Here is a 27,263-nt window from a genome sequence, read left to right as displayed (position 1 = left end):
CACCCCTGCTCCCTTCTGTCCTCCCTCCACACCCTCTCATCCTGGATCTTCCGGAAGACTAGAACACAAAGTCGGCAAGAATGCTCTATACCATGCTTGCCTACTCTCCAGGAATTTCTGGAAGGCTCCCAAATTTCGGGGAGTCCTCTCGGACTCCAGGTAGAGTAGGCACAACTCCCAGATTCAAAGAAGATGCTGAAATTAATGGCATTGAATATGGCGGGGCTTAATAGTCTTATTAGTCCCCGAGCCCGCTATTCAATGCCATGAATTTCTGCATTTTATAGCGGGGACGGGGCCAAAATGTCATGTTTTTGAAGTCCCGCCCCCACACACCTGCCTCTTTCCCCCCAATCGCATATTTTTCTATAGATTGTAAGCTCGTGAGCCGGGACCTCTCCTGACCTGTTTGTTACTATCCAGAGTTGTTTTAATACTGTGTTTTTTCCCAACTGTGAAATGCTACTGAGTTTGTTTCCACTATATCAGGCCAGGCCAACCTGTTACTCCAGGTGTTGTCAAACTACAAGCCCCAGCATGCATTGTCAGTCGATGGCCAGCCCATAGCTGGCAGGGTATGCTGGGACTTGTAGTTTCACAACACCTGGAGAGCCACAGCTTGGCCAGACCTGCACTTTATAAATGAAAATAATAATAGTTATTATTATACGGGACTAAAAATGTTTTTTGGGATTGGTAACTTGTTCTCAGGTTAACCCTGCATTGTACCTCTTAACAAAACCCTGCATTTAAGTAGCTTATAATATATTACTGAATCAGTTTATTTATGGTGACAGGTTCAATATGAAATAGTTGACATGTTCAGTTAAAATAAATATTGCATTTACCTTCCAGGCAAAAGGAAAAAAAATCCTTCAGTATATTTCCTGTCATGACCACAAACGGTTAACTAGAACCTTGTCACTTCCCTGTTGGGTGTAGCCGGGGAGTCTGAGGTTTCACTTTGAAGTGACAAAAGAGTCCGCAAGGTAAATGTTTGGATTATTAAATATCAGACTCAGATCCTAAATAAAACGGTGTTGAGTAATTCACGTATGAGGGCTGGGAATTTGGTGGTAGTATGAAAAGCAAAAACAAAACTCTAGTAATACAGTTTACGTTTATATTATGTTTCATATAGGTTCAGGTGTGTTGTTCCTATAGAGGTGCAAAGTACAATGTGTCTGTGATTTAGATCTACGAGAGAAACACAGACCCAAAAAACAATACTTTAAATGATGTCATTGAAGCTGTGATTGGGGGCGGTTAAATGTTTTCACGTAGTACATTGCCTCTTCGTTCACCTTAATGGCCATTTCAAATAAATGTAGAATTAGCCTAAATCTGTGTTTTATGAATATGCATAAAAGCACGTGTCAATGGGTTGACATGTATATTTAAAACTATGGGGCTATTTATGAGGGTTTATCCCCCGAAAATTACAGTTTTGGGGGGGATTACCGCATTTTAAAATATCATTCCTATATATTACCAGGGAGTATCTGCTGCTGTCCCAACATCTTCGTAGATACTGTTCCATAGGTGTCTTTAGAAAGGTGTCTTTAGAAAGCGGCAATAGCTTAGCTTTTCGGAACTTGTCCCCCGACAGCTAACGCGATTGCGATCACTTTACTATAGACTATTCACCGGGGCAAGCTCCTATCAGAGACAGTGACCCAGCTCAACCGTTCTCTGACTTGCTCTGTTTACACTACTAGAATATCCGCTGAATCTGTCTCCTTCATCTCATTTGCAAAAACAAAAATATAAAACAAATAAAAGGTAAAAATGTAATAAAAATACCTGTTATTACATGCATGTATGGACAAAGCCTACCCCACCAGGGGAGTGTTAAACTACAGTATGTAGGACTGGATTTTGGGGTGTTTTTTAGAACATCGTTTAGAATTCTCAGAGTTCAGTTTGTAGAAAAATGCAAGAACTTGTGAAAACCCCAGAATTTCCCGATGACGTCCCTTCCTGGATACCCCTCTACTATTAGATCTCTAGCCAAGAATTCCTCGGCTGCTGAAATTAGGATGAAGCAACAAATTATTGAATTCTCATCCAAATTTTATTAGCTTTTGTTTTTATTAAAATATACAAACATCCTGTAGACGTCATATAAACAAATGTGTATTATCTCAGAGAAATAGAACAATACATTATTCATTGTGTTATCATTGTGTTTAGATGAAAATTTCCTGACTTCATCAGCTGCTTAAAGATCAAAACAATGGCAGAGAGAAGAATTGTCACCGAAGGTTAGTAGAATCGCAATGTAAAGGGCATTTGACTACGGACTGAGAGAACCATACTGACAGCGTCAGTGACATGATGTGAGGAGGGGAATGGAGGCAGCAGGAAGCCACAGACTGAGAGTTATATAGTGGAAGGAGCAGGGTCCCCCAGCAGCACAGAGTATATCAGGAGATGAGTGATGTGTTAGTGAAGACAGGGCTGCATGTGACAGGGGCAGTGACATGATGTGAGGAGAGGAATGGAGGCAGCAGGAAGCCACAGACTGAGAGTTATATAGTGGAAGGAGCAGGGTCCTCCAGCAGCACAGAGTATATCAGGAGATGAGTGATGTGTCAGTGAGGACAGGGCTGTATGTGACTGGGGCAGTGACATGATGTGAGGAGGGAAATGGAGGCAGCAGGAAGCCACAGACTGAGAGTTATATAGTAGAAGGAGCAGGGTCCCACAGCAGCACAGAGTATATAAGGAGATGAGTGATGTGTTAGTAAGGACAGGGTTGCATGTGACAGGGGCAGTGACATGATGTGAGGAGGGGAATGAAGGCAGCAGGAAGCCACAGACTGAGAGTTATATAGTAGAAGGAGCAGGGTCCCACAGCAGCACAGAGTATATAAGGAGATGAGTGATGTGTTAGTAAGGACAGGGTTGCATGTGACAGGGGCAGTGACATGATGTGAGGATGGGAATGGAGGCAGCAGGAAGCCATCATCATCACCATTTATTTATATAGCGCCACTAATTCCGCAGCGCTGTACAGAGAACTCACTCACTTCAGTCCCTGCCCCATTGGAGCTTACAGTCTAAATTCCCTCACACACACACAGACAGAGAGAGACAGAGAGACTAGGGTCAATTTGTTAGCAGCCAATTAACCTACCAGTATGTTTTTGAAGTGTGGGAGGAAACCGGAGCACCCGGAGGAAACCCATGCAAACACGGGGAGAACATACAAACTCCTCACAGATAAGTCCATGGTCGGGAATTGAACTCATGACCCCAGTGCCTGTAAAGCAGAAGTGCTAACCACTTAGCCACCGTGCTGCCACAGACTGAGAGTTATATAGTGGAAGAAGTAGTGTCCCCCAGCAGCACAGAGTAACTATTTCAGTGAACCATGAGGAACCTTTCAAATGATAAAATCATACATACTTGGTAAAGGTTTTTAATTTGTTACCTTTTCAAATTGAATGTATTAGAGTTATGGAGATTTGGGACATATAGTTTACTTGAGCGATTAATTAATTAATTCCAAAGGGTGATTAAAAATCATGCATACCCATACTGTATGGTCGAAACAAACTATGGACTATCCTCTCTCCTATGCCAAGTGTCAAGCTGGGAATCTTGACAAATACACAAATATCAAAGGAAGAAGTGGCCAATCAAAACCCCACAAATGTATTGCAGCATTAGATAATTCCCAGAGTTCAAACAGTGGAAATTGAACATATTGGGGCTCATTCTCAGGACAGTGGGTGGCTTCAAATCCACCTTACTTTCTAAAAATTATTTGAATTTTCCAGGTTCTCTACCTGTAGTTGGAGCCATCCTGTACAGTCTATGGCATGCATTTTGCACCTCCCAGAAGCCTTTGCTGCAGCAAAGCAGAGAAATTGCAGTGTTAAAAATTAAATTGCAAAATTGTGACACGTGTATAACGATAGTCCTTATGCCCTCATACTTTCAGGAAATTATCAAAGAGGGTGCTTCTACGGTGGTAGGAGGCAAGACTGGTGTGAAGTTTATATGGTTTGCCTCAAACTAATTTCCATTTCCCTAAAATAGTTAAACAGAGTATTTTCACAAGGGCAATTTTCAAAAGCGGAGTGAGGGTCTACAGCCATGTATACACTAGGTGGAGTAATCAGCATATTGGCACAAACTAAAATGTGCTGTTTTCCGACATATTCTTTGGTTCATACTGACCCTTAACGCGTTTCGTTACATTCTGAGACATTTGTGGATGTGAGGCAAATACTGATATTCTAGGGGATCTACATAAGTGAATTATAGGTCTAAATAGAAATGTTTCTCAAAGGTGAAAAGTATTCTATCGTTTTCTCCATTAAACAGAAGACATCGAGCAGTTCCGCTTGCAACTTTCTGAGTATGAATGGCATGAAATTCGGATGTTATATGAGTATTTCAAGAGCGATCTGGTGTACCTCGTCAAGTGCTTAGGACGCCTGACCGTCCTGAGTGAAATGCATTCTCAGAACATCCAGTTTAACACAGTAAGAAAAGTATTTAAATGTGAATCACACCAGAATCCTGTGCCCCAGTTCTACATATGAGTCTCTGTGTGTTTGTCATCTGCAGTCCTAGCATTTCATAACAGCCACTAACATAGCATGCTGGGACATGTAGTTCATTCCCAGCTGGTTTATACATAGTGGGTATAGAATTACCGTGGACCTCTCCCACAGTGGAAACAGAAGTCATGCACACTCCACCTTAATTCTATATCTATATATTATAGTATTTACAGCGGCCAAGGTCCAGGAAACTTTTGCTATTATCAAATATATGTACTTTAAAAGAGGTTTGGTCTACTTATATGTATCCTAATAAACTGTTTATACACATTTTTTTTTGCTTATTTGGGAAAGCTGGTCTGGTAATGATAAGATCTATAGGGGTAGATGTATTAAAACCTTCTAAATAGGAAAAGTGGAGGCGTTGCCCATGGCAACCATTCAGACTCTAGATATCATTTACGTAGTACATTCTAGAATCTGTTTAGTTGCTATGAGCAACACCTTCACTTTTCCTTTTTAGAAGGATTGATAAATCTAACCCGTAGCCTTTCCATCCTGTAGCAGGATCTCAGGCATCACATCCCCATGTTTTCCCCCACAAGTGGAAATGACTCCGGTAGTGGTTGTAGAACTCAATCTGTAGAGTAAACTGTGATGGCTAAATAGTACCAGTCGGGGCCATCTTTTCCATTGGGCACGATGGGCAGCTGCCTGGGGGATCACACGGGCAAGGGGGCCCCATAGGCACGGCTCTTAATTAGAATAAATAATCCTGAAAAAGATAAAACCTGCAAAAAAAACCTACAAGGGTCACTGAGCAAGTACATCTATCTATCTCTATCTATATATATCTATATCTATATCTGTATCTGTATATATCTATATCGATATCGATATCTATATCTAGGGGCCCCGGTGCACTGCTTTGCCCGGGGGCCCATAATGTTGTTAAGATGGCCCTGGTACCAGTTACGTATTGAAAACAGAGATAGTTGAATTACATGAATATTCAACTACACCGCTCATTGGCACAATCATTTAAAGTTTCCAGTCTTCTATGTGAAGGACCCACAAATTGCATTGCTTGTAGACGCTAAGAGTATGCAACAGATAAGGGGAGTTTCCCTTTACAATGCTGCGCCGCTTTAAATTTAATCGCCGTAGACGTTGAACTCGCGGGTGTTGAAGAACCCGCATGTTAATACATTTACCCCAAGGTATTTAAAGTTTTGAAGTGTTTTTTTTAACATTTGTCCATGCAAACTATGATTAGATTATTTTGCCTTATTAGAATACTCTGAATGTTATTTTTCACGGACTGTTATTCCTTTTTGCTTTGAAACCAAATAAAAGTCAATATAGAAGATAAAAATATATATTTTGGTCAGAGGAGGCCCACCGTTTTGAAGAATTAAAAATTGCCATCATTTGGCAGTGTGTAAGAGTGCAGTCCGATGAAAACTATGACAAAACTTTCTAAAAAAATGTGCGTCTTCTCCAAAAAAGAAACCTGTCAAACTGGGTTATACACATTTTCTATATTGTTTTCTCAAACCTAAAATAATTATTTGGCTTTTTTTTTTAGTGCTACTCATCTATAGAAAAGACATTAGGCCCTGTATTCTCCGAAATTTTGATACAAGATATCATGGACATGGGAAAAGACGCTGTAGTAGGATTGTTCCAAAGTCTCCATGTTCTTCAGAGGGATCATCCACTTCCTAATTTACTTGGCGTGTTGGGTGAAATCTGCCACATCGGTAAGCCAAGGACATGTATTGTAAATAATTGTAGCAATTCATCTTTATGGCATTTTACAATAATCTTACATGGTGTATTAAGGTCTACAAATCATCTACATAGCAGTTACTAGTTCCTATTAAGCTAGAAGTTTATATTCTCATGCATATTAATTCAGACCACAAAACGATCAAGGGTAGACAACTGGGGAAATTTAAAGAAAACATAATTATTAGAGATGAGCGCACTCGGATTTTGTGAATCCGAGCCCACCCGAACCTTTCCGATCCGAGACAGATCCGGGTATTGGCGCCAAATGAAAACTTGAAACCGAGGCTCTGAGTCATAATCCCGCTCTCGGATCTCGCGATACTCGGAACCTATTAATTCCCCGCTAGTCACCGCCATCTTCACTCGGCATTGATCAGGGTAGAGGGAGGGTGTGTTAGGTGGTCCTCTGTCCTGGTAGATCTCGTGCTGTGCTGTTTAGTTCTGTGCTGTGTTCTGCAGTATCAGTCCAGTGGTGCTGTGTGCTGTGCTCTGTCAGTTTTGAGTTCAGTGGTGCTGCTGGGTCCTGTGCTGTGTCCTGTTCAGTCCAGTGGTCCAGTGGTCCTGTGCTCTGGTGCTTCTAAGGGCATAGTTATTTCCCCATTATTCCCAAGTGTTTAAAAAATTTTAAAAAAAGTTCTAAAAATTTTTTTTAAAAAAAATGAATTACAACAAAATTTGCAAAACCAATCCTGCAGTATAAGTCCATTGGTACTGTCTGCAATATTACCAGGTTCACACATTCTGCAGTATCTTGTGCTACATATAATGGAGACCAAAAATTTGGAGGATAAAGTAGGAAAAGATCCAGACCCACTTCCTCCTAATGCTGAAGCTGCTGCCACTAAGTCATGACATAGACGATGAAATGCCATCAACGTCGTCTTCCAAGCCCAATGCCCAATCTCCTAGTACAGGGCATGTAAAATCCAAAAAGCCCAAGTTCTCAAAAAAAAGCAAAAAGAGAAACTTAAAATCATCTGAGGAGAAACGTAAAGTTGGCAATATGCCATTTACGACACGTAGTGGCAAGGAACGGCTTAGGCCCTGGCCCGTGTTCATGACTAGTGGTCCATCTTCACCCAAGGATCTTAGCCCTCCTCCTCCTCCCCCCCTACAAAAAATTGAAGAGAGTTATGCTGTCAGCAACAAAACAGCAAACAACTCTGCCTTCTAAAGTGAAATTATCACAAATCCCCAAGGCGAGTCCAAGGGTTTTGGTGGTTGTCAAGCCTGACCTTCCCATCACTGTACGGGAAGAGGTGGCTCAGGAGGAGGCTATTGATGATGTAGCTGTCGCTGTGGAGGAACTTGATGATGAGGATGGTGATGTGGTTATTGTAAATGAGGCACCAGGGGGGGAAACAGCTGATGTTCATGGGATGAAAAAGCCCATCGTCATGCCTGGTCAGAAGACCAAAAAATGCACCTCTTCGGTCTGGAGTTATTTTTATCCAAATCCGGACAACCAATGTATGGCCATATGTAGCTTTTGTAGAGCTCAAATAAGCAGGGGTAAGGATCTTGTCCACCTAGGGACATCCTCCCTTATACGTCACCTGAATAACCTTCATAGTTCAGTGGTTAGTTCAGGAACTGGAGCTAGGACCGTCATCGGTACAGGACACCTAAATCCCGTGGTCCAGTTGGATACACACCAGCAACACCCTCCTCGTCAACTTCCTCCACGATCTCCATCAGATTCAGTCCTGCAGCCCAAGTCAGCAGCCAGACTAAGTCCTCTCCAATATGGGATTCATCCGAGGAATCCTGCAGCGGTACGCCTACTACTGCCACTGCTGCTGTTGCTGCTGTTAGTCGGTCATCTTCCCAGAGGGGAAGTCATAAGACCGCTAAGTCTTTCACAAAACAATTGACCGTCCAACAGTCGTTTGCCATGACCACAAAATACGATAGTAGTCACCCTATTGCAAAGCGTATAACTGTGGCTGTAACTGCAATGTTGGTGTTAGACGTGCGCCTAGTGTCCGCCATCAGTGGAGTGGGATTAAGAGGGTTGATGGAGGTATTGTGTCCCCGGTACCAAATCCCATCGAGATTCCACTTCACTAGGCAGGCGATACCAAAAATGTACAGAGAAGTACGATCAAGTGTCCTCAGTGCTTTGAAAAATGCGGTTGTACCCACTGTCCACTTAACCACGGACATGTGGACAAGTGGTTCTGGGCAAACGAAGGACTATATGACTGTGACAGCCCACTGGGTAGATGCATTGCCTTCCGCAGCAACAGCTGCATCAGTAGCAGCATCTACAAAATGGCTGCTCGTGCAAAGGCAGGCAACATTGTGTATTACAGGCTTTAATAAGAGGCACAACGCTGACAACATATTAGAGAAACTGAGGGAAATTATCTCCCAGTGGCTTACCCCACTTAGACTCTCATGGGGATTTGTGGTGTCAGACAATGCCAGTAACATTGTGCGGGCATTAAATATGGGCAATTTCCAGCACGTCCCATGTTTTGCACACACCATTAATTTGGTGGTGCAGCATTACCTCAAGAGTGACAGGGGTGTGCAGGAGATGCTTGCGGTGGCGCGCAAAATTGCTGGACGTTTTCGGCATTCAGCCAGTGCCTACCGCAGACTAGAGGCACATCAAAAAAGCATGAACCTGCCCTGCCATCACCTCAGACAAGAGGTTGTGACGCGCTGGAACTCCACCCTCTATATGCTGCAGAGGATGGAGGAGCAGCAAAAGGCCATTCAGGCCTACACAGCCACCTACGACATAGGCAAAGGAGTGGGGATGCGCCTGAGTCAAGCGCAGTGGAGACTGATTTCCGTGTTGTGCAAGGTTCTCCAGCCGTTTGAACTTGCCACACGAGAAGTCAGTTCCGACACTGCCAGCTTGAGTCAGGTCATTCCCCTGATCAGGCTGTTGCAGAAGCAGCTGGAGAAAGTGAGGGAGGAGCTGGTAAAGCTTTGCGATCCAACAAAGCATGTAGCTCTTGTGGATGAAGCCCTTCGTACGCTTTGCCAGGATCCGAGGGTGGTCACTCTTTTAAATACATTCTGGCCACGTGCTCGATCCTCGGTTTAAAGCGTATGTTGTGTCTCTGTTTCCGGCGGTGCAAAGACCTTCTGGTCAGGAGATTGTCCTCTGAAGAGGACCGTGACATGCCAACAGCTCCACCCTCATTTTCTTCCCCATCTATGGCTGCGAGGAAAAAGCTCAGTTTTCCTTAAAGAGCCGCTGGCGGGGATGCTGATAACATCTGGTCCGGACTGAAGGACCTGCCAACCATTGCAGACATGTTTACTGTCGCTGCATTGGATGCTGTCACAATTGAAAAAATGGTGGAGGATTATTTTGCTGACACCATCCAAATAGACATGTCAGACAGTCCATATTGTTACTGGCAGGAAAAAAAGGCAGTTTGGAAGCACCTGGCTCAAACTGGCTCTGAGTTGTCCCCCCTCCAGTGTGTACTCGGAAAGAGTTTTTAGTGCAGCGGGGAGCCTGGTTAGTGAGCGGCGAAGGAGGTTGCTTCATCACAACGTTGAAAAAATGATGTTTATAAAAATGAATAATTAATTCCTCAATGAAGTACAGCACTGCCCTCCAGATAGTACAGAGGGACCTGTGGTTGTGGAGTCCAGCGGGGACGAATTGATAATGTGTGAGGAGGAGGAAGTACACACTGTAGGGGGAGAGGAATCAGAGGTTGAGGATGAGGACGACATCTTTCCTCAGTAGAGCCTGTTTAGTTTGTACAGGGAAAGATGAATTGTTATTTTGGTGTGGGGGCCCAAACAAACCAATCATTTCAGCCACAGTTGTTTGGTAGGCCCTGTCGCTGAAATGATTGGTTTGTTAAAGTGTGCATAAGGGTGGGTGGGAGGTCCCAAGGACAATTCCATCTTGCAACTATTTTTTTGGCATTATGTGACCATTCAAGAGTCGTTTGCCATGTTCAAAAAGTAAAAGAAAATGTCAACAAATTCAAAAAATTTAATCAAAAGTTAAATGCCCTGTCATTATTTAAAACAAGAGGGTTTGAAGTGCTAGATTTAGTGTAGTGTTAATATGTTATAAGCACTACACTTGGAACTTGGAGGAGGTATTGTGGCCCAGGTATCAAATTTAGTACCGGGGCCACCCACTACACAGTCCAGAATTTTTTTGGGGGAAATTCAGACCCGTGGAGGGTTTTTTATTAATTATATTGTGGTGACCACTTCTCTACGCAGTCCAGATACATTTATTGGTGCGATTCATACAAGTTCAGGGTTTTTAAATTATATTGTGGTGACCCACTCCTCTACGCAGTCCAGATACATTTATTGGTGCGATTAAGACCAGTTGATGGTTTTCTTATTATATTGTGGTGACCCACTCCTCTACGCAGTCCAGATATATTTATTGGTGCGAATCATAGAAGTTCAGGGTTTTTAAATTATATTGTGGTGACCCACTCCTCCACGCAGTCCAGGTACATTTTTTGGTGCGATTAAGACCAGTTGATGGTTTTCTTATTATATTGTGGGGACCACTCCACTACGCAGTCCAGATACATTTATTGGTGCAAATCATACAAGTTCAGGGTTTTTAAATTATATTGTGGTGACCCACTCCTCTACGCAGTCCAGGTACATTTTTTGGTGCGATTAAGACCAGTTGATGGTTTTCTTATTATATTGTGGTGACCACTCCTCTACGCAGTCCAGGTACATTTTTTGGTGCGATTAAGACCAGTTGATGGTTTTCTTATTATATTGTGGTGACCACTCCTCTACGCAGTCCAGGTACATTTTTTGGTGCGATTAAGACCAGTTGATGGTTTTCTTATTATATTGTGGGGACCACTCCACTACGCAGTCCAGAAAGATACCTCGTTGCAACGTTTTGGACTAATAACTATATTGTGAGGTGTTCAGAATACACTGTAAATTAGTGGAAATGATTGTTATTGAATGTTATTGAGGTTAATAATAGCGTAGGAGTGAAAATAAGCCCAAAAACTTGATTTTTGAACTTTTTATGCTTTTTTCACAAAAAAAATCTGAATCCAAAACCTTAAATCTGAACCAAAACCTTTCGGCAGGTGTTTTGCGAAATAAATCCGAACCCAAAACATCACAAAAATCCGAATCCAAAACACAAAACACGAGACACCGAAAGTCGCCGGTGCACATCCCTAATAATTATACTTCCATTGCCAGTTCAGTTTAGTCAGAGAGAGTATTTTGATGTTCCTTAGACTAACAAAGTCTATCTTTACGTTTCAAGACAGACACGGTTGTATTATATTAGTATAATGGAGAAGATATATTTTCATTTTATGGGCATACCACCATGGGGTGGGGTTCGGGTGAACGGAGACGAGATTTTCAATGACTGCACAATAGCAATGGCTATAAGCCCTACAATAATAAATGACTGCTTACCATATAAGCATTTATAAGGACATACTGAAAATGGAGATTTTAAAGTGGCAATACCCGAACCCCATGCTATGTATAATGATATACAGGCGTGGGGTTCGAGTATTGCCACTTTAAAACCTCCATCTTCAGTATGTCCTTAGTAAATGACGTCATTTTGCAGTGTAGCTGTTTAGCTTATTCTGATTTTACAGTTTACAGTCATTGAAAGATTCGGATAAACATCTTCTCTCTTATGGGATAAATAGTAATTTTATTATTGTAGGGCTTATAGCCATTGTTCTTGTGCAGTTGTTAGATAGTTGTTTAAATGACTACCACCGCCACCGTGGGTCAAATTTGGCTGGTATACGATGGCAAGCCTTATCGTCACTTCTCCTACTGCTTATTTCCACTTAGACCATATCATACAACAAGAATTTCTTCTCTTATTCCACTTTTGCTTGGGGGAAAAGCCCTCCTCAGCTAGGAACTGGTTTACAAGCCTGCCACAGAATAGGTTGAAATAATCAAGTTATTTGCACTGATATTTCTGAATATGTCAGTGGAATGGTGCTGCTGTGGCAGGGTTGTTGGCCTACAGGGAAACACATCACTTTGAGATCCTGGAGAAGCCATGTAACAGCCAGAAAGCCATTGTAGCAACAAGAGTTAGCTGTATCCAGCAAACAGAGGTATATAGGTGCTTACGTTTACCAATACATGCACTAGAAAATAGAACAAGATAACACGGATTTCCAGCTTTCTATGGATGTGGACAAGTGATACAAGGTATAGACTAAAGTACTGACTACTAGTTACTATAAAGTTATAAAGTCTAATTATTGACGTACACAACCGGAGGTTTAGGTAAAAATCTCAGCAGAAAGGATCCTTTTGGCAATATATCATAAGGTAGAATTATTGATGACATAACTACATTAAATTGTAAAATATTTATCTACCGATTGTTTACAGTACTGTAAAATGTGACATGAAATAGAGACTGTTGGAGAAAACAATTAATATTCATGTAAATGTCAAATACTTTTAATGAACATATCTCTTTAAGATGGGGAACGTGACCCCAGAAGATCAAAAGCCTTTTCTTAGTTTATTTTATACATCAATGCTGGTCAAGCATTTCCTTAAAGGGAACCTCTTCCCTGTCATAGCTTTATATTTGCCAGCCTAACACTAAAAAAAACAAACTGTGTCAACCAATATAGTCTACGGAGCTTTCAAGGACGATGGGAACCAAAAAAATGTTGGAGGGTCATATCTGACCTGCAGGCCACCAGTCTGATAGCCCGGTTGTCATTAAATAAAAAAAGAATTGAAGGAAAATCCTCCCTTTTCCGTGGTTCTTATGCTATCTTCAAATTTCTTAGCTTGCAATAAAATACAAAATAAATAATTATTGACTAATTTTTTTTTTTATAGGTCACGGTCTTGTAGGCCAGATTCTGTTGGACGAAAATGGGCATCATCTCCATCCAGACCTCAAAAGTAAATAACTCTAGATCTTTACTTAAGTAAGATAATTAGAAAATGAATTGAAATGATCAGAATACAATACCCAAGACTATAAATAAATTATATTATATCATATTTTCTCTTGCACAATAAAGTAGACTAAGGAAATCTATCATGAGTAACACCAACAATGGTAAACAGACAGATATTTGCCTTCATGTGGAGATCCCAGGTAGTCTGGAACCACCAGGTCTTAAACACACAGCCCCTGGAAGTTAGAAACATTCTGTATTGGAATAGATTCAGACAAAATATGTTACAAAATCATAAGTCAATAACCAGAGGACTAGCTCAAAATTAAATCAAAAGTCAAATTCATGGCTTGGTTCACCGTGCTACAGGTCAGGGCATTATGGTAAACAGTCAATATCACCATCAAGTTCAAGTTAGAAATTAGCGAGCAAAGCACACTCCCAAGAGGAAACTATATGCCAATCATGGACTCTAAGTAGGAAACCAAAAGATGCCAAATTAATGTATGGACATGCATCAGGGAGAGAATTTGCATCCAAATACAGATGGATCACATTTCTTTTAGATAAATTATGACTCTTATCTTACTGTCTTAATATGTAATAAATGCACTGTGTTGTGTTGCATTACCTTCAGACAATCACGAACATGTAGTATGACAAGCCCGGTACTGTTTTTCCCTATCGGAGAGGAAACCCATGCTTGTGGTCTCACTGTTTTAGTTGAAACTAACCCCAGCTGGTACTGAAGCTGTTTGAGAATTTGTGGAGTGGACACACTGCCCATTTTTTCAAAAGTATTTATAATTTGTTTTATTATACAGTGCACTAACATTCCCTACCACTATAGGTCATTGTAATTGTGTTTCAAGGCATGATATAGACCCAAGATTGATAGAAAGGTACTGCGGAAAATGTCAGCATGGCGCTAGAACAGTAATGGGCAACAGGCGGCCATTGTTATTATTTTTTTGTTTGTTTCTCTTCCAGAAATTCAGGATTGGCACAAGCAAAATCTTCTAGGCAAAACTCAAAATTTGATTGAAAATAATGCCCCAGGAACAGTGCAGACGCCTCAGAGTTTCAACATTTCTGAGCGATATTTGGATCTAATAGTGGTCTCAAGCCAACAATTTAGAAATCGATCTCAGCATGAGGTCCTAGAGACTGGAGGGAAGCATGAGCATTATCTGCAAAAAGCACAGAATAGACTGGAGCTCATTACCCCCAACAAGTTGTTCCGTTGGTGCCACCGTTCAAGTTCTGTACCACATTCGGTAATAGTGGGTGGAGTACCAGGAGTAGGGAAGACCACGCTGATGCAAAAGTTTGTCTTTGACTGGGTGAATGGAAAACTCTATCAGAGATTTGCTTTTATCTTCTTCTTCAAATTCCGTGATCTTAACATTCTGAAAGAGGTCAGCCTGGAGTCTATAATCCTGAAGGAGTATCCTTATCTGGGGAGTCAGCTTGGAAATATCTTAGAAGATCCAGCAAAACTTCTCTTCATATTTGATGGCTTAGATGAAAGTATTCACACAATGGATTTCAAGACAACTCAATTGTCTTCCAATGCCAAAAGTATCCAAAAGGTTGGTTTGATTGTGGTTAGTTTGGTGAGACAATCACTTCTTAGTGGTTGCTCGGTGCTAATAACCAGTCGTCCAACCAAACTGGCCTCAATTGATATTGGAGTTTTTAAACGAGTATCTGAGATCATGGGCTTCTTTCCCAAAGAAAGGCAAATGTACTTTGACAATTTTTTCGAAACAAAGGAACTGTCAGAAAAGGCGTTTTGTCATGTGAGGCAGAATGACACTCTATACACGTTCTGTTATATACCATCATATTGTTGGATCATATGTACAGTATTATCAAAGTGCTTCAAGGAACAACCAACAAACAATGACCAGAAGCTCTTATTGCCCAAAACGGTGACACAACTCTTTGTGACTTTTATTGCCAACATTCTGTCCAATCACAACCAGGATAAATGCGGTGCTCGGGAACTGATGAAATCAATAGGGTGGATGGCAGAACATGGAGTTATGAATCATCTACTTACTTTTCAAGCTCGCCATATGGAAACATTTCACGTGGACACCTCCTTACATCTTCTGTCAAGTTTTTTGACTGAATCTCTTCAATCCTCAGATGTGAACTTCACCTTCTTCCACCTTACAATTCAAGAGTTTGTTGCGGCCTTAGTCCATTTTCTCGACTATAAACCAGAGAGAATGCAGAAATCTCTTGATCAAGCCGGGACATTTACTGATGGCCGTGCTGAGATATTTCTCCGTTTCCTATCCGGTCTGTCAGATGACTCGACAAGGTCCCTTCTAATGCCTTATCTGGGAGAGTTATCAACTCAGGCTTCAAAACACGTCATTAGCTGGCTCAGTAGGTTAACTCCCTTAGTTATGAAGCAAGAGAGGGACCATGACGATAAAAGAAAGGCCCTGAATATTTTTGCCTACCTCTTCGAGACACGGAACAAAAAACTAGTGGCAGAATTTTTTGGATCGAGCAAAGAGTTTGAATTTTCAGAATACCATCTCACACCTTTGGACTGCACTGTTCTGTCTTTTGTCCTTGAAGCATGCGGTGAAATAGAAAGTCTTGATCTAGACACTTGTTTTATTCAGCATGAAGGACTAGAGAAGCTTGCGCCAGTTCTCCACAACATAGAGGATCTCAGGTAGCTGTTAAAAAAATTCCCTTGTTTTAAATAATTATTGAATTTGTTGCTAAAATATTTTTTGGGCACACTAGACTGGGGTCATGAGTTCAATTCCTGACTATGGCCTTATCTGTGAGGAGTTTGTATGTTCTTCCTGTGTTTGCGTGGATTTCCTCTGGGTGCTCTGGTTTCCTCCCACACTCCAAAAGTTCCGGCAACATAATCTTCAAGTTCCACTTTTCGTTTTGCTATTTTGCAGGTTACCATTCCACACTTTATTTATAAATATCTTGGAATTTATAGTCTACTAGCAAGGTGTTGCGTGAGTCTGTTTTGCAATGTGTAGCAGTTTTTATATATTAGCAAATTGTTTGTTAAATAGACCAAAAATGCATTGTCATAATGTCGTGTTGGTGCGAGGCTTCCTTCCAGCAGTCAAACAATTGTTTACCACCAAAAAATAATGTTTTCAATATTTGTTGCTCTGTTGCTTTGTCGCTATGTGGTATAATTGGTTACTTTTTGGGGTGGGGTACGGAATAATGATGCTGACTATTCCGACAAGATTTACCCCGACATCCTGACGCCAAAGAGCTCCTTCCCGACGGGGCTGCAGGATGACTGATGTGCCCACCGACTGCAAGCAATCGCGATGAATGAAGAAGCCGGTGCAACTTGATGACGTCACTGGAAACTGCAACGCTGTTATCGGTGCTATTAAGGGTAAGTATGCGGCCATGGACAATGTACTTTACAAAGCACTGCGCATTGTCCATGGCCGCGTACTTACATTACCCCCTTAACAGCACCTATAACAACGTTGCGGTTTCCAGTGATGTCATCAAGTCGTGCCGGCTTCTTTATTCATTGCATCTTAAACTAGCATGCCCCTATGCCTGGAGAGATGGAATCGGGGAGGGCAAGCCCAATAGAAATGCTACAATGAAGGTGTGGATGTTTGTATTTCATTATATAAAAAATGTGACTTTTCACATTTATTAGTAACACTGTCCAAGTACTCTTCTCTGTTACATTATCACTGTAAATCTGCCTCCTTACGATATCATTAGACTTAAGTATAAATATTTGCATTCCTCATGTACATCTGAGGCATAAATTCTGCTGTTTTTGAGTTGTACCTATCTGGAGATACGTACAACTCAATATACACTTGTAAGTAGGCCTTTACATGTATGTTTGGAGAGCAAAATATGCCCAACTCTAAATGTCCAATGCTAAATGAGGCCCAAAATGTCCTTTTCATTCATATCAACCTCCCATTATTTGGGTGTCAGCATATACTGCTGCTTCATAGAAATTTCCATCCCACTATCGGCACCAAAAAAATTGTCTGTCAGTTCCATTGTGAACAAATTCCGTCCAAATGCAACAACACCAGCACTATAAATTGGGTGTATTAAGTATTAATCCAGGAATAGTAGAGTATTGAACATGAAAAAGTATCTGGTACAGGTTAAGTTGGAACTGTTCAATGTGACTGAAAAAAGGGGAGTTGTAATGTCTGTCACCTATGTACCTGTTCAGTGCCCTAGGAGTTGTGACAAATGCAGAGCTACTGTGGCAGCAGTAGTATGCCCTGGACCGCTCATGCTCGGAAAAGGCACCCTTTCTGTTTCTCCCAGTGCATAGCAGGAGGCCTTATGGGCACAGCGGCCTACCCAAATTTTGCTACGGGGCCGGCGATGCACTGTTCCTCCCCTGTTTGTAGCTAAAAATAGTCCTGTGTCAGGCAGACTATATATACGGAGAAGGAACTAGCCAGCACAATGGGCTAAAGAGTGGTTAGGTAGCATTGATTCTCTTTACATGTGAAAGTGCCCTTTAAAATATGCTTTGTGAATATATGTTAAACTTTATTCTCTCTCTTTATTTAATATGATCTCTATTATTTGCTCTCTACAGTCTTACCCAGAACGACTTGAAGGATGAAGATATGCAGATTATCTATTGCGTGCTAGTTAATAATACCTGCAGGATCAAGAAATTGAGGTAAGACTCCAAGTTCAACATTTTAGTTTTCACTCCTCAGCTTTCCACCATGGTCCTTATAAACTAAGAAGATTATTAATTATTCAGCATTTATATAACGCTAACATAAAATGCATCGCTGTATAATATGGAGGGGTTGTATTGCAGCCATGAAACAAACACTGAGACAAGAGAAAGCCGTATGAGCTTACAATCTAAAGGAGAGTAACTTTCAGTGTGCAGGGATAATGATGAAACGAAGATCGTGGAAAATATAAATCTGTGGGCAGATTATTCCCTGGGGTTAGGGAAAAATATCCATATTGAAGAAGCATAGAAAATGGTCCTGATTTATTTACATGCGAACTTACAAGCTACGATGCGTGCGGACAGGCACATTTTTATTTGTGAATTTTGAGTTGCATGTATCTTAAATAACTTAATATTCAGAATGCAGATGCTTCTGGAGAGTAAAGATACTGCAGTCATCATCAGCAAATGGATGACGATGAGGGTGTATCTCTAGTGTTTAACAATAAAGTGATATAAATAAATGACGTTCGACTCTCTCCACTGCCCGCCCAATTAATAATATATTAACAATAATTATTATTGCAAATTTGATTAATAATTATACCCTGGGCTATAATCTGGGCTGGTTATCACTAAAAGTCAAAAATAGATTCTATACTATTGTGCAACTGCAATATTGAGGAACCACAAGTCTCAGCGAGCCATTTCAGCCATATTTATTCCCCTCAAGCCTCCCTTTACATTTTCATTACTTTCATTACAGTAATTTCTCATTGAACAGGAAACCTTTTATGGGCAGCATGGTGGCCTAGTGGTTAGCACTTCTGCCTCACAGCACTGGGGTCATGCGTTCAAATCCCGACCATGGCCTTATCTGTGTGGAGTTTGTATGTTCTCCCTGTGTTTGCGTGGGTGTGCTCCGGTTTCCTCCCACACTCCAAAAACATACTGGTAGGTTAATTGGCTGCTATCAAAATTAACCCTAGTCTCTCCCTCTATGTCTGTCTGTGTGTCTATATTAGAGAATTTAGACTGTAAGCTCCAATGGGGAAGGGACTGATGTGAATGAGTTCTCTGTACAGCGCTGTGGAATTAGTGGCGCTATATAAATTGATGATGATGATTTACACATTTCCATATAACAGTGTGCTTTCCAATGCAAAACATTTTATGTACATAATATAGAATATCTGTTTTTCCCCAGCTTGAGGAATAATTCTCTAACGGAGAGATCTTGTATGCTGTTGGCTTGTGCATTAAGTAGCAACGAGTCTAGCGGTAAGCAGGTCCTGCAGGAACTTGACCTTTCCCGGAACAACCTAGCCGGAAAACACTTCTGTGACCTGATGACTGCTCTGTCCAGTAAAACGTGCAGGATAACACATTTGCTGTGAGTATTGTCCAAGCATTTGTAGGAGCATGTGACAAATATATTAGAAAAATGTAAAGATTGCAATGGGGCAGCACGGTTGGCCTAGTGGTTAGCACTTCTGCCTCACAGCACTGGGGTCATCAGTTCAATTCCCGACCATAGCTTTATCTGTGTGGAGTTTGTATGTTCTCCCCATGTTTGCGTGGGTTTCCTCCGGGTGCTCCAGTTTCCTCCCACACTCCAAAAACATACTAGTAGGTTAATTGGCTGCTATCAAATTGACCCTAGTCTCTGTGTGTGTGTGCGTGTGTATGTTAGGTCATTTAGACTGTAAGCTCCGATGGGGCAGGGACTGATGTGAGTGTGTTCTCTGTACAGCGCTGCGGAATTAGTGACGCTATATAAATAAATGATGATGATGATATTATCATAGTTTGTGACGTAGCAGAAGAAAGTGAATAAAACAAGACGGGGTGAAAAAAATTTTGGTTGGAGAAAGCAGAGAAATGGTTATTATAGCTGAAATGAGAGAAATGTATTGTTAGAAAGATGGGAATATATCTACACAACCTATCTATGAAGCCAGGATGTTACCACTGATTGTACTGACACAATACCAAGCCAGCAAGGGTCACAAGGCTGAAAATCTTTGTAAGGAAAACATTTCTTATGTACCAATAAAAAATAATAGTTATTATTCCTCTGCTTTTTAGCGATCTACTGCGAATGGCTTTTAGAAATGAGTTAGTGTGTATGGATCAGAAAAGCCTCCCCCCCACCTGGTGAGATCTCTGAACCACATAGAAGTCATACACAAAAGTCTTAATCAAGGAGATATAAGGGCTCCGTTTATGACACTGCGTTTATACGCACATTTAATTTCATTGTCTTACTCGTGGTAGAGAGATAACAGATAATTGTTCATTGGTTGCCGTGGTTAAGTGCAAGTTGTACAACGAAATGCAATGCTAGTAATTAAGTTGCGTTTTTCATCCCGGTTATTTAAAAATACCCACAGTAATCAAAACTTCTTATATAACGTAACGATGAGCTATGGAGTTACACACTTATATGTGCTGTTTGCAAGATTCGCTGGGGTCCAGATGGATGCAGTGATCCCACATTGCTCATCATCATCATGTACCTGTTTTATCACATTGCCACCTGTTTACATGGATAAGTGCATGGTTTAAAGCTTAAGGTGGTGGCAATCCTGTGCATGCAAAATATGAGGGGTGGAGAGCTAGCTAGATCGTTGTGTTCTGCGCTCAATGGAGGAAAAGTGTGTAATACCACTTTCATACTGCCGCCCCGACAATATCCTGGGTTTTTGAAGCCGGGTTTTTGCAGGGGCTCGGAGCGTCCCAGCTCAGAAACACCATTCATACTGCACAAGTCTGTGCCCTGGCAATTTGTGGGAGTCATCACCAGAGCACTTTTCATTGGCTGGAATATGAAAAAATCTCTCCCTCTCTCCCTCCCTCCCCCTCCCCCATGCAAAAACCCAGGTTGCACCATTCATAGTACAGGCAACCCGGGTCCGACCCGGGAATTACCCCTCGATAAATCCCCGGTTAAAGACCCGGGTTTTTACACCCGGGATTTTTCACTTGTACCATTCATACCGCACCAAGACCCGGGTCGTTTCAGCTCGCCCCGGGAAAAACCCGGGATTTTGGTGCAGTATGAATGGGGTATAACTCTGTACCCACAGGCATAAAATGAATATAAATGTTCCAACCGGCACCAGATTCTTATGAGAACTGAGTTCTACTTGTTGCCAAGAGAATTGAAGGATCCCCAAAAGCTACTCCACACATTGTCACTTTTGTAATTGTAAGCCTTCGGCCCACATGTAAAACAGGAAACACCAACAGTGTGCACGGTTTTGTTAAATTTGAAATAACGAGATTAATGCCTGCTCACCTTACATTTCAGAATAATTAGCCATGAGAATCCTTTTGGCTGTTCCTCTTTGGTGAGCAATTACATTCACTCTTATTGTTTTCCAGGTGTTTGCAAAATAACAGAGAGTCCTCAAGGAATATCTCACATCAAACAAGTTTTATTATAATAAAAAAATACTAGCAAATTGCATTATCACGCTGGCAAATTAGAATAGTACACATGATGCCTTAACCCGTCTTTTAGGTAAGGCCACTCAAATACAAAAGAAGACACTGTTTCCCCATCTGCAGTCTGGGGACAGTAAGCTCCCAATGGGTCCTTTCTCCTAAAATTCTAATATCAGCTTTAACGCGTTTCACTGGCATCAAGCTCTGATGAAGCTGGATGCCAGTGAAACGTATTAAAGCTGGTATCTGACTTTTTTTCTTCTTTTAGAACAAAACTTGTTTGGTGTGAGAAGTTCCGTTAGGATTCTCTGCTATTTTGTAAACATCTGGAAAACAATAAGATCGAATGTGATTGGTCGTAAAATGATAGTGGCTTAAACAAAACAAACAAAAATATTTTAGGAGAAAAATGTAAAAGTTAAAATAATTAACAGGGTTGTCAAAAAATTGGAAGTAGGTTGGAATTTGAAGCAACCTGTTTACGGAATCACATTCACATTCCGGAATACAATCGAAACCGCACTGACCAAAGAGTGCGTGATCTTTGATATGCACTTGGCAGAAAAATAGCCATATCTGTTGAGTTACTGACCTTTATAGTCTGATAGACTGATATAGACTGCAGTGGTTTATAATATCTTTTTGTACTATAGTGAACTCCTGCAATGACATATTGTATTTATTATTTTTAAGGCTATGTTTTGAATGCTATCTAACTGCTATATACATACCGGTTTTACTTGTCTCTCGTAGGCTCCAGCAGGTGAAGCTGACAGATGAATATTCTTCATTACTGGTCACCTTGAGTAACAACAGAAACCTGACACACCTGAATCTGGGCCTTAATTACTTCACCGATGCCGGTGCCAGGCACATCAGGGACCTCATACTGAAGTCAACAAGCCTCAAAGAGATCAGGTATTTATTTAAAACATGATGGGATCAGATGCGTTTTACACAAATCAGTGCACACTCATTCGGTTATACATATAGAACATCCAATGTTACATATATAGTCATTGGCATATGCAGGAATTTGATTTTAAGTAAAAGTAAACTTTGCATCATAACATGTAAGGTTAATACATTCTGAGTTACTTACAAGTGGTCTGCAGGGTGTTACGTTGGGCAGCATGGTGGCACAGTGGCTAGCACCTCTGCCTTACAGTGCTGGGGTCATGAGTTCAATTTCGGTCAGGGCCTTATCTGTGGGGAGTTTGTATGTTCTCCCCGTGTTTGCGTGGGTTTCCTCTAGCTGCTCCTATTTCCTCCCACCTTCCAAAAACATAGTAGTAGTAGGTTAATTGGCTGCTGACAAAATTAACCCTAGTATGTGTCTGTGTGTGCGTTTGGGAATATATACTGTAAGCTCCAATGGGGCAGGGACTGATGTGACTGGCAAATATTTTCTGTGCAGCGCTCCAGAATTGGTGGCACTATAAAATGAAATGGTGATGATGATGATTATGTTCACAACTGTCATTGTAATGTTGCAAACTTTGCTCCGTTTGTTGAGAGATTGTGTTGACATCAACTGCATGCCAACATGGTGTTCCTAGTGGGATGAGCAAGTATTGCTCAAGGTGATTGGCAGCTCTGCTTGAATTGGGGGGGAACAGAGTGTTCTTAATAAGGTGCAGAATTTCCTAACTCAGTGATATGATGCCAGTTTATGAATCTTTTCTATGAAAACAAGATTTAATTTTGCAGAGCATGAACGTAATATTAGCTGGATGGAGTGGAGGTTGATTTAGCCAAATTCTAACATGTACACAGTCTTGGAAGTGGCATAAAGTAATATTTATCAACTATATACACTAGGGTTCTCATGATATTTTTGTACAAATATTCTACTGCTTGAATTCCTTTGTCATGTTTAATATTCGTATGTAATGTCTGTACATGGCATGTTAACCAATTATAATCTTTTATCCACTTTATATGTGGCAATGATCTTAATAACATAGTAAAGTAATCTAATGTGTGCAGAAAGTCAGTCTAACATCAACATAACTTGAAGCATTCAACGTGAGTGACCCAATCTCCGAAATAATAAGCCACCCAGATGCCCTTACTTGTGGTGCCAAACAAAATCAGGAACACCATATACAGTATATGCTCAGTATCCACATCTGTCAACACATTTAAATATATTATTATATGAAATAAAATCTAATTTAATTAGATTTTAATTCTGCTTATAGTAAGCTGTGTCATTATAACTTGAGCTACAAGACTTCATAAAATTTAGTATCTCGTCTCAACTCCCCTTTGCCACTGTTTTAAATTACCAATACTTTAACATTCTTACAAAAGCAAAACTTGAAAATTAATCAGAACCACAATCTTAAATTATGTTGTTTTCTAACACATGACAATCACCAATCACAGTATTCTGCTTTCTCATCCTAGGGTTGATCTAAATGAGTTTTCTAAGGAAACAGAAGACAATTTTAAACGTCTGGAAGCCCACAAAACAGGTTTACAAGTTATTACCGGATAAACACAGAGATACCAATGTCCAGCCACGTGACCGTCCGTGTAACAGTAAATCCAGAAAAACCAAAACACTCCAATGTGTTTATGCCTGATCAGCGAACTCTCACCTGCACAGATTGGAATGTTCAAAGCAAAAGCACTCTAATCCGCAAGTAATTTTTTTTTAAAGTCAAATAAAACTTTATTATTTATTAATTAAAATGATATTTCATTCATCAGACCTCTTTTTTTTCAGATTTACATTTTTGTGGCAAAATATAACTAAAATAAAGATTTTGTATAGAAAAATGAAGAATAGTGTTACATAAAGTATTTAAAAATATTTTCTTGAAACCCGTTAAACAGACCAAGGAAAGTTAATTATAAGTGACATTGTTACTCATGCCATTTATTGTTTTACTCATTGGTCATATAGAGGATTGTGTTGGTATGTGAAGGCAGATATGTTTCTCTTTCTAATATTGGACCTCTTTTTAATAATTATTGAGTATATTATAAATAAAAGAATGCTGTACTCATATGTCTGCAATTATTTTACTGTTTATTCTCCCACTATTCAATGTTCTTCTTGGTCCAGTTTCCTACCTCCCTTATTCATATGACCATATACAATGTTACTCTATCTCAAATGACTTTATAAGTCTAGTTTTCCAGTCATTTATGTGCAACCGATATAGACTCTAAGAGGTATATTTACTAAACTGCGGGTTTGAAAAAGTGAAGATGTTGCCTGTGGAAGCCAAACGCTGCTCTTATCCATCAAAGTCCTTTATTTCAGTCATAACGCATTATTATACATAACTCTCAGCATGTCAATTTGTCAATTGCTTCATTTTCGTAAGTCACCTGTGTTGTTTGGCCGACCTGTGAATATACTCTGGGCTATATCTTTTCAAAATGTTGAATTTATTTCTATCTACAACAAGTTAGTTGTTAAATAAAATGCATATTCATGCTAAATAGGAAGACAGGGTAATCTGCATGTTTCATGCGGTCTCTTTGATTAGTCGGTCGTACTTCCAATTTGTTCAATCTATGGAAATACACAGGCCTGGCTTGCGATCTTTCAGCTTTCTTAACTTATCTCTTACTTCCAAAGACAGCCGATGATTAAAAAAGAGGCTAAACATGAGAGAACACAAACAAGTATTTCAGCAAAGATTAGGGAGTTTAAATTCCAATGGAATCTCTTCTTTAAATAAACAAATTCACATACAGTATTATCCAGAAAGCTAGAAAGTAAGTTATTAAAAAATTAAGAGAGAGGCCGAAAATGGCCTCCAGGCATTGTGATTAGAAATATGTTAATTGTATATATTATACATTTTTGTTCTGGGTGTATCATGCAGAGTATTTAATCATCAAAGACTTCAACGTAGAAGAGCAAAGCCAACACTCAATGTCTTTGACAGTTCTATTGATCTTATAAGGTCTCAATAGTATGTCGGGTTTGAGCTCCTAAAGAGGCTTTGCTGTATGTTTTGTTAATCTTTACTAATGTTGCTGCTCTCTAGAGATTACTGTGTGATATTACAAGTGATGTAGCCTACACCATCCATGGCGATCTAGAACACAGTGTTTTTTAAAGAGTTGGAGAAATAGAGTAACCTTAATTAGCACAGAGGTGCTAATGCAACATGGACTAAGAAGGATACATAAGAGGCCATTAAGGATAGGACACAATAATGTGGGGGAAATATGTGTTCAGGGAGCTGGATAAGATTCAGTCCTAGGACTGTACTGCCCCCGTATAAGAGACAACATCACTGTTGTATAGTGACTTCACTGTCTGTGTTATACGTACCTGATGTCTTTCAGGCTGGTTGACTTCAATATTAGTTCCTCAATGTAACTGGCACCAGTATCTGTAAGTTGATTATTGCTCAGCTCCAGATATGCGAGTTTTGTGTTATTACTCAGTGATACCAGGAATGGAACATGGTCATCGCTCAGCAGAATATCCTGGAACCTGTCAGACATCAGAGAAAACTTCATATTTTCAATTGTATGTAACCAGACTGGCTTATACTGCGCAGCCAAGTGCTGAGGTTACTATGAAAACACAGGGCGAAGCAGAGGTCAACCCTGCCAAAGAGTCTGTGAGGAGAAGAGAGAGAGGCAGGAAGGAGTGAGTTGAGAGGCAGAGATGCTGGAGAGACAGAGTGTATAAAGGAAGAGAGGGACACCCAAGCTATGAAAAGAGAAGCTGGGTGTAGCTTTACATAGAAAGGTCTTGTAGCCAGATCGCTGGCACAAAATCAGCTATCAAGCAGTCTGAGGTAGATTATGCTCCTGCTATTAGCAAATTACGTGTGAGCAGAGAGGGACAGCTAGCAAGATCAGGCTAGTAGGCAGTCCGCCACCCAACAGTGGCTGACACTGTCATCTTTACCCAGAAGGAGAGGGATAAGTAAAAACACTGACACCATTAATGCTGCATTAGGAAAAGAAATCTATACATATAATTCTACCAGTTAGACCTTCTTTACATAATGCTGCAGATCTATCAGAGTCTGTGTTACCTGTCAGAGAGATAATGAGACTGTGTGTGGGTGCGTTGTGGGAGAGTCTGGCTGCCAGTGAATGTACCTGTGGCGGCCATCTTGTTGTTTTGTTTTTACTGTACTGTCGTCTTTGATCACTATCTTACCCGCTGTCCCATTTATCCCGTTCAGAATCTCCCCATTTTTAGATCCCCCTCTCCCATTTATTTCCCCCCAAAATAAACACCCAGTTGACTGTTTGCAACCACAGTGTGCGGTACCTTATTATTCATGGGATACAGTACATTATTATCACATAAGCCAATCTCTGTGTGTGCATTCTGTACGTGTCCCTTCCTCTGTGTCTATTTTACACATATAGGGCCAAAATAAACAAATATCTACAAAACAATAAGGGCTGTGAAATGCGTTAGACATTTGTTTACTACAGAAATACATTTAAAATAAAAACCAAAATATACTAACATAAACATTTATAGCGTTTCCCACCCTATATGTCTCAGAACTGTATAATGTAGTTATACTCACATTAATTGCTCTACACTACAAAATGGACTGGACAGAGCTGTCATTAAATCCCCAAAGTGAGGACCAATCAGGTCGTTGAATGATAAGTTTAGTACCCTCAGATACTGGTTATTTGTTATTGCAGATGCAAGATGGGAACAGGAACTGTCCTTCAGGCCAGTACTGTCCAGGCTGGAGAAGAAAAGCAGAATATGATAAAGATAATTTAGTCATTTAATAAAATCTCTCATACAGTAATTTCTAAGTAGTTATGACTTTAGCCATCATCAGCTCATTGGAGATGACTTTTTAAAATTGAAGTAAGTGCTACAGGAATGTAGTAAAATAATAAAAGACTAAGGGGTATATTTACTAAGCTGCTGATTTGAAAAAGTGGGGA

General features: G+C 40.5%; 3 protein-coding genes across 9 annotated transcripts in view; 1 reads left to right on the top strand and 2 right to left on the bottom strand.

Annotated features, from left to right (window-relative positions):
• LOC142109079 (SLAM family member 8-like) overlaps positions 1-23,423 on the bottom strand; it is a 42,353-nt gene extending 18,930 nt beyond the window's left edge. Inside the window, exon 1 of the mRNA XM_075193109.1 lies at positions 22,456-23,423. The gene's annotated coding sequence lies outside the window, so the exon portion shown is untranslated. The remainder of the gene's footprint in view (positions 1-22,455) is intronic.
• On the top strand, positions 885-24,065 carry LOC142109077 (NACHT, LRR and PYD domains-containing protein 3-like). The gene is made up of 10 exons (XM_075193107.1): positions 885-989; positions 2,194-2,264; positions 4,336-4,496; positions 6,106-6,280; positions 13,140-13,205; positions 14,195-15,902; positions 17,808-17,894; positions 19,111-19,296; positions 22,107-22,271; positions 23,766-24,065. The coding sequence occupies exons 2-10, from the start codon at positions 2,237-2,239 to the stop codon at positions 23,854-23,856; spliced, it is 2,667 nt and encodes an 888-aa protein (XP_075049208.1). The 5' UTR covers positions 885-989; positions 2,194-2,236; the 3' UTR covers positions 23,857-24,065.
• A 42-nt stretch (positions 24,066-24,107) lies between these two features.
• The window catches only part of LOC142109075 (NACHT, LRR and PYD domains-containing protein 12-like), a 59,432-nt gene continuing 56,276 nt past the window's right edge, over positions 24,108-27,263 (bottom strand). For 6 of the 7 annotated variants that reach the window (XM_075193102.1, XM_075193101.1, XM_075193103.1 and 3 more), the window contains 3 exons: positions 26,885-27,055; positions 25,657-25,821; positions 24,109-24,974 (listed from right to left, as the gene is read on the bottom strand). In XM_075193102.1, coding sequence (XP_075049203.1) covers positions 24,881-24,974; positions 25,657-25,821; positions 26,885-27,055 — 430 coding nt within the window. In that variant the 3' untranslated portion in view covers positions 24,109-24,880. Of the gene's footprint in view, positions 24,975-25,656; positions 25,822-26,884; positions 27,056-27,263 lie in introns of all 7 variants that reach the window. The other variant, XM_075193106.1, reaches the window with a different exon arrangement.

The sequence above is a fragment of the Mixophyes fleayi genome, chromosome 12 (genome assembly GCF_038048845.1).
Source record: "Mixophyes fleayi isolate aMixFle1 chromosome 12, aMixFle1.hap1, whole genome shotgun sequence".
NCBI lineage: Eukaryota > Metazoa > Chordata > Amphibia > Anura > Limnodynastidae > Mixophyes > Mixophyes fleayi.
The sequence above is the reverse complement of the archived record's forward strand: the minus strand, read 5'-3'. Positions and strand labels throughout refer to the sequence as shown.